This window comes from Xyrauchen texanus, chromosome 7 (assembly GCF_025860055.1).
Source record: "Xyrauchen texanus isolate HMW12.3.18 chromosome 7, RBS_HiC_50CHRs, whole genome shotgun sequence".
Taxonomy (NCBI): Eukaryota; Metazoa; Chordata; class Actinopteri; order Cypriniformes; family Catostomidae; genus Xyrauchen; species Xyrauchen texanus.
Genome location: NC_068282.1, coordinates 51,120,677 through 51,128,176, shown reverse-complemented (window position 1 = coordinate 51,128,176; position 7,500 = coordinate 51,120,677). Strand labels below are relative to the sequence as shown.

General features: G+C 43.0%; 1 protein-coding gene across 2 annotated transcripts in view; it reads right to left on the bottom strand.

Annotated features, from left to right (window-relative positions):
- The window catches only part of keap1b (kelch-like ECH-associated protein 1b), a 22,480-nt gene that overhangs the window by 12,627 nt on the left and 2,353 nt on the right, over nt 1–7,500 (bottom strand). For both annotated transcript variants that reach the window (XM_052129846.1, XM_052129847.1), the window contains exons 2-4: nt 5,404–6,198; nt 5,072–5,317; nt 1–132 (exon numbers count right to left, since the gene is read on the bottom strand). The exon at nt 1–132 is cut by the window's left edge and continues 545 nt beyond it. In XM_052129846.1, coding sequence (XP_051985806.1) covers nt 1–132; nt 5,072–5,317; nt 5,404–5,715 — 690 coding nt within the window. In that variant the 5' untranslated portion in view covers nt 5,716–6,198. The remainder of the gene's footprint in view (nt 133–5,071; nt 5,318–5,403; nt 6,199–7,500) is intronic.

Genomic DNA, 7,500 nt, shown 5'->3' with positions numbered 1-7,500 from the left:
GCGGTCATATTGAACCCACTCCACACAGGCGTAAAACACCTCCGACTCACAGCGCACGTTGAGCTCGTCACGACTGATCAATGTCACCAGCTGACAATGGGACAGGTTGAAGAACTCCTCCTGAGTGGCCACCTGACAAACACATTTCAGACAATCTTTAGACTGAATCTCACATTTGCAGGCCTCAAATGGTTCATTAAGTGAGGAATCACAAGCGCCTTAATCTTTTGTGATAAAAGAGTTCTTTGTACAATGAAAACATACTGAAACTGCAACACACGCATGTACACATTTACACATCCATGATGCCTATAGGATGATCGGCAACTCGTCCCATCCAATCACACTGAGGCAATCCAGCGGTTCAACAGTATTGACACTACAGGATCAGGGCTCCAGACTAACATTTGAGAGTTGTGGTATCGGTGCCACCAAGTTCTACAGTTGATGGCACCAGCACCTCATTTGGTATCTGGTGGGGGGTATGAGATGATAAATGTAAAGACAGGAACTAATGGAGTTTCATTTTACCTTAACAAGATTCAGGAAGTTCATTAAATCTGACCGATCACACAGTCAGAGTAAGAGAATATAAACCTCGGCTTACCTCTTCATGGCATTGAGAGATTCCGGCATTCGACAGGCCCGCGCAACTGACTCGGATCATTGAACGCAACTTCATCAGAACAGATCTTCCGTCTAAATCATCCTGTTTCTCAACAGAAGCTGCAACAGCAGCTCATTTGTTTTTGCAGTATTGACCGCTACCACGTTCAGTGTTATATTTTATTCTGTCTTTCTATTCACCGAAGGAGATTATGGCATGAAGTTACTTCCACAAACTGGCTGCTTCGGCACTGTACACGTCAAACATCTCTCTACAACTGCTCTCTAATCTAACCTTCCCACACGGAGCGGTCCATCGCGTAATCCTGCCTCCGTGAACGGGCGCTGCTCCGGCTTCATGCCACTTCAGCTCTATCACAGCTTCATTTGAACATGAGGGAAACAAAAAAATTAACTATTTAACTCAAGCATCATTCCAACGCTCAATCTGGGTCTCCCGCACAGGTGATTCCTCATTACCTCGCCGCACAGCTCGTTTGGGGCATGCTCCATTCAGCGATTCCACTTCTTCCAACATGACTATCACGATTGTTTCTCCCTTCAAAGTGCCCTTCCGAGTGTGATTTATTCCGTTAGGAACACAAGGGCATTATACCACAAGCAAACTCCTTCCAATCTTCATTACATACTCGCCGCCGCAGCTGCTCCTGCTCTGACCATTATACAGCTCACAGCGGCTATACACCGCCTCTGTCCAGACATGAGCCGTATTTCGCTCCACAAGAGGTGGATTGCGTGCCGCGTCGCACTCATTCATAATCATTCCGCAAACGCGTCTCACATCCCCAAAGCATTTGAGCTCGCCTCGCAACCCCGATAACCATGAAGCAAGTTTCTACAAACTTCTCATCTCTAACCCATAACATGACTTTCCCTTTCAACTGGCCGGCAATTTCGGCGAGGTCTTGTTCCTCAAATGGATACAATTAAGTTTTGGGCAAATATGACAAATGCTGACATAATGGTTTTATCTGAAACTTAAGAAATTGGTAAATATTCTCAAAGGATCCTCATTTCACTGTGGTTGGCTGTTATAGACCCCGTCTGCCTGAAAGGAGGCCCTTAAATCTATTTCAGATATTGTACATAAATTAAATGACTCTGAATTCATCCTTATGGGTGACTTAAATTGGGATTGGCTTTAAGGGACCTCAGATTGTTTTAAAGGACCGTGTGACTCATTAAACCTTGTGCAACTTATCAATGCACCAACAAGGCCAAATCACAAAGTACAAAATAAATCTACCTTGCTTGATTTAATTATAACGAACACACTTTATAAATACACTTCAATTGGCATATTTTGCAATGATCATTGACGTTAGCGATCATTGACATTAGTGCAATTGCTTGTGTGAGGAATAAAACGTTTCCCAAGATAAAACCTCGCTTTATTTTTAAAGATATTTGAAAGGTTTTGTGCATGATTTGTACTACAGTGATCTCAGTAGAGTTACTCTGATTCCAGATGTTAAAATGACATGGGAACATGTTCATTCAATCTAATTGTCTATCTCTAATAAACATGTTCCCGTTAAGAAGTTTAGGATCACTGGTAGGGACAATCCCTGCTTCTCGGACAGTCTTTCAGAACCAATTAGTTTAAGAAATAAATCATGAAGCTAGATTTACAAACTCCTCTGCTGATCGGACAACGTTTAGAAGCCTAATGACGAGTGTACCTTAATGATCAGAAATGAAATCACACTTTAATCTTTAGTTACAGAGAACCTAAATAACCCCTCAAAATACTGGAAATTAATTAAAACTTTGTCATGTACACATGTTGCTTCAAGCCTTCCTGAATGTGTTCTGTTGGTTCAGAGGACATAAAGGACAAGGCCGCTATCAGCAATCAGTTTAACAGATCCACGCTGGGTCTGTATTTGATAGCACAAATGCAAATAACCTCAGTCCCTTGTTCCATCACCACGGAAAGGGCTGGAAATCGGGATGTGATGATTTTAAACCCATTTGAGTTGCTGAAGTTTGTAAAGCTCTGAGAGACATTGACAACACAAAGTCTGCAGGTCCAGACAATCTGGATGTAGGCAGATATTATTGCTGAGCCTGTTACTTATATTTTAATTTGAGTCTTTTGACAAATTAAAAACAGAAAATGTGAAAAGCTGCTTATGTTCACTGTTACTGGAGACCCCTCAGAATTGAACAACTGATTTCCAGACGTTCAGTCCTGGCTAAGATCTTTGAATCACAGGTAAATGTGCAGTTAAAGCAGTTTATCTGATAATAATATTTGAAGTGATTTTCAATCTGGCTTTAGAACTGGTCACAGAACCATTACTGCTGCTATGGCTGTGACAAATGATCTTACTGGTGCCGTGGACAGAAAAACAGCCTTATTCGTGGATCCATCTGCGGCGTTTGATTACATGGAAATTGCTGCTGAACACACTGAGGAATGCTGGTCTTGATCCGAAAGCGGTTCATTGGTCCAGACATTATTATATAGATTGAACTCAGGGCCATAACTCTGGTTTCCTTGAGATAACTAAAGGTGTCCCACAGGGTTCCATTTTGGGACAGATTTTCTTTTCCATTTTTATAAATGACTTTGGTAATGACATTCAAGCAGAATTACACCTGTACGCAGATGACACTGATGTATACTTATGCTCCCTCCGTACTGCAGATTTCAGTCATTACAAACTGATCTGCCGAGTTTAAAATTGGTTTTGAATGCTCAGAAAATAAAGTTTATGGTCATTCCAAAAGCTCGTTTACAGCAGGATGATGTTAGCATTCTGACGTCCGATGGTAAATCCATTGAAAGGGTGTGCTCGTACAGTATTTGGGGATATGGATAGACGAAAAGCTTTTATTGAATGCGGCTGATCATATTGCTAATCTAGTTAGGAAGCTCAAAGTAAAGATTGGCTTTTATTTTAGAAATAAATCTTGCTTTTAATGCCAAGAATAAACGTGTATAAGCGACGTTTGTGCCTGTGATTGATTACGGTGATATATTGCACATGCAGCCTCCTCCATGTTCCGGAGCATTGATTCAGTGTATCATGCATCTCTACGTTTCAATACAAAAGTCACTTCTCGCCATCGCATTCTTTAAGATTTAGTGGGTTGGACATCACTGACCAATCGCAGACTACAGCATTGGTATATTTGTATATATAAAGCTATACTTGGTAATCTTCCAGCTAACCTCTTACACTTCTCAGTCTCAGCTTTGGTAATTATGAACTGCGCTCTTCCAAGTGGTTGTGACAGATCCGGGGAAAACTGTATCTTAATACTATGCTCCTTGGACATGGAGTAATCTACAGAAACTTCCATTAATGAATTAAGATCATCATAAAGAATATGGTGAAGGAGGCTTGTGACTGTGTTTAAATAGCTGTTCATGTTGATGTTTATATGTTGTGAGGTTGTTTGTCTCTCTTGTAAAAGAGATTTTTGATCTCAATGGGACTTTCTGGTCAAATAAAGGTGAAAAAAAAATGTCTCCATATCAGGAAAGCACAACAAGACTTGATTATCTAATCACAATCGGGATCGGGGGGGCGCTTGCTTCATCCTCGTTTGTTCAATAGGCCGGCTCTACTGTTTAAACACTGCGGGGGCCGTCCCGGCCAGTCCGGAAACCTGTATCAGGTAGATGCTCATCTTGTCAGTGCTGTTTAAAATGTCATTTAAAGTGGTGTAAACTAGAGGTTTGCTCCAGAGAATTCTGTGCTGAACTCAAACGGTTTCTGCATATTTCATACACTTCTCACAGCGTTGTGATGATCTGTGCGGATGAAAGCTCAAGACTGGGCAGTACATAAACACAGAGAGATAGTTTGTGCACTCTGTAGTCGCGTGTGGTGATGTGGGTGTGTACGAGCGATGTCTCTGGAGAGCGGCAAGGATAGACACCTGGGGAAATTATCCCTAACAGCTGTTTACAGTGAGAGCCACAGTTGGGGAAGAGAGGGACCCGAGTCCTACCTGCAGTGACAGTGTGTGCTTCTTTTCGTTTGCGTTTGAGCTGCTGAGTTTTTGATGTGTGTGCTGAAAAGCAGCACAAAATTAATAACCTAAATGTAAGCTGGTTCCCGCTTCCTTGTTTCCCCTGACCTGAGAGTGTCACATCACACCAGTGCGACCTATAACAAAATGTTGTCGTACAGGCAGGAACGGTTGTAAAATCCGTCTGGAACCCATGTCATGTTACATGAAGATATCTCAGTTTAGTTTTTACCAAATTTGTTTTAGATTACGTTTGTTTTGATTCAGCAACATCCAAACACATCTCCTGATACATTATGTGGAAGCAGTTCTACTGAAAGTGAATCACCGCTGTCCAATGAGGTATGCTGTAAAACAGGTCAAACTGTCCTTGTGCAACTCTCAGTCTGTCATACAGGTTTAATCAAAGCGTCACCCCAGTGCAGAGAAACTACAGCAGGTGATGAACGTCACTGACCTGGCTGAAGTTCAGGTAGATGTATTCTCTAGCTTTCTGATGGAGCTCAGTGCAGCTGATCTGCTCTGCGAAGTTTGCAATGCCGATGGCGTTACTCGGGTCGAGCTGCTGTACGAGGAAATCGCAGCAGGCCTTCACCACGCTGTCGATCTGATACATGACGGCACCGTTCATCACGTGAATCACACACTTCTCTCCCACAGAGATGCTCGCCGTGTACGCAAATTCTATCAGTCGCCCCATCACCTGTCAACAACAGTTACAAATATCAAATGTTCGGTCAATGAACACTAGAACAAAAAACAAACACTAGTTCCTGGAGCTGCTGTTACCTTTGGGTGAATTCCCTCGATGGGCACAACCTCCATCCCGCACTCCTTCAGTCCGTTAGTGAACATGGCACGAAACACCGGCGACGATGATGCCAACACCACCTTATGAGCTACGAAGTCCACAGCCTCCAGATCATTATATTTCACCCTCAGCGTGACGTCACAGAGCTGTCGCTCAAGTCGCAGCTCGTTCATGATGTTGAAGGCGGCCGCCGTGTGGCTCTCTAGCGTGTAGCTAAACACGCGGTGCCCGTTCCGTGCAGATGGAGTGACCTCCGCCTTGCATTCCGTCATCCCAGATGCTTCGTACATCCTCACCGACTGCGGCCCGGCACGCGCATCCTCGCCCGCCAGCGCAAGCAAATGACGGTCGGGCGACTGAGGAAAGGCGAGTCTTACGGGTCAGATTTAATGTTAGAAATGTCGTCGCACACAGCTCATGATTATTCACACTGATCACGCTCTTCCACACACATGATCTTTGGCAGACTTGACTCCCTTTTGTCTCCCAAATGATGACATTTCATAAATAATCCGTTTGATTTGACAGGGGGATTAATCTAGTGGTACACCTCCTCTTGACGCATGTACCGCTCAAATAAAACACAGCAGGAAGAGCACGGCAGCAGTGTTCCCGACAGGTCTGTCTGTCACATACGTGTCATTTCCTCAAGAGAAAAAGAAACTTCAAGAACATGTGACGTTCAACAGCTCAATAATAATGAAACGGTCTTCCTGGGCAGCAACATTGAGCTGCACATCACAAGTGACAGTGATACATGTGTGTCAATCCTCCTGTGAAATAAACACAGAAGAGATTTACACCGAATATCTGGACAGATCTACAGGTGTGAAACAACACAATCATAACTACACCTGTAAAATGAATCCATCTTAATGTCCTGAGATATGAAGTCACACATGGACACACGGCCATTGGCATCAACAAGGACAAGTGTTTTCTTCACCATTAAAATAAGTTGATAAATGTCTATTTTGCTCTCCTTACTAAACACAATTATTTGGCCAGATGCATTTTATTCTTTACTATTAACATCTGTGCCCCTATCAGGACAGACCACTGACCCTCCAGTCCAGGGGGCCGAATGGGGTGCTGAGGGGGTCCGTGGAAAGTTTCAGAGAAATTGTTCATAAACGAAAAATGGTGAAAAACGATATTTACAGAACTTGCCATTATTACCATTTCAGTTGAATCTATTTTTTCTCGTTAGTTTTATAAATTCATCATTACTCAGTTATTGGGTAGAAAAAAGATATTCTGTCAACATACTGCAAATTAGGCTAAATATTTTTCAGATAATTAGGGATGCACCGATATGAAATGTTTTGGACATTACGATACCGATTTTTAACAACAACAACAAAAACTCCAGGCCGAAACTGATATTTTGGCACTTACCTTATTTGTTTAATCAGATCATGGTTTTATTTAGGAATTATGCTTTAAGAAGGTACATAAGCTATTTAATTGTTCTAACAATCATTTCCATTGAACATGGATTTGTTGGACACATGACAGGCCAAATTATTATTATTTTTTTTCTCCCCAATCTGTAACGCCCAATCACCAATGTGCTCTAAGTCCTCGTGGTGGCGTAGTGACTCGCCTCAATCCGGGTGGTGGCGGACGAATCTCAGTTGTCTCCGCATCTGAGACCGTCAATCCGCGCATCTCATCACGTGACTTGTTGAGTGTGTTACCGTGGAGACGTAGCGCATGTGGAGGCTTCACGCTATTCTCCGTGGCATCCACACACAATTCACCACACGTCCCACCGAGAGCGAGAACCACATTATAGTGACCACGAGGAGGTTACCCCATGTGACTCTACCCTCCCTAGCAACCGGGCCAATTTGGTTGCTAAGGAGACCTGGCTGGAGTCACTCAGCACGCCCTGGATTCAAACTCACGACTCCAGGTGTGATAGTCAGCGTCAATACTCGCCGAGATACACGGATGTCCCTCCACAGGCCAAATTTTTAAGAGAGCCGCAATGAAAGATAAATGATCAAAAGCTATCACAATATATGTGGGGGAAAGAAAAGTTATTTTGCACTTCTAAAACTTTTTTGCAT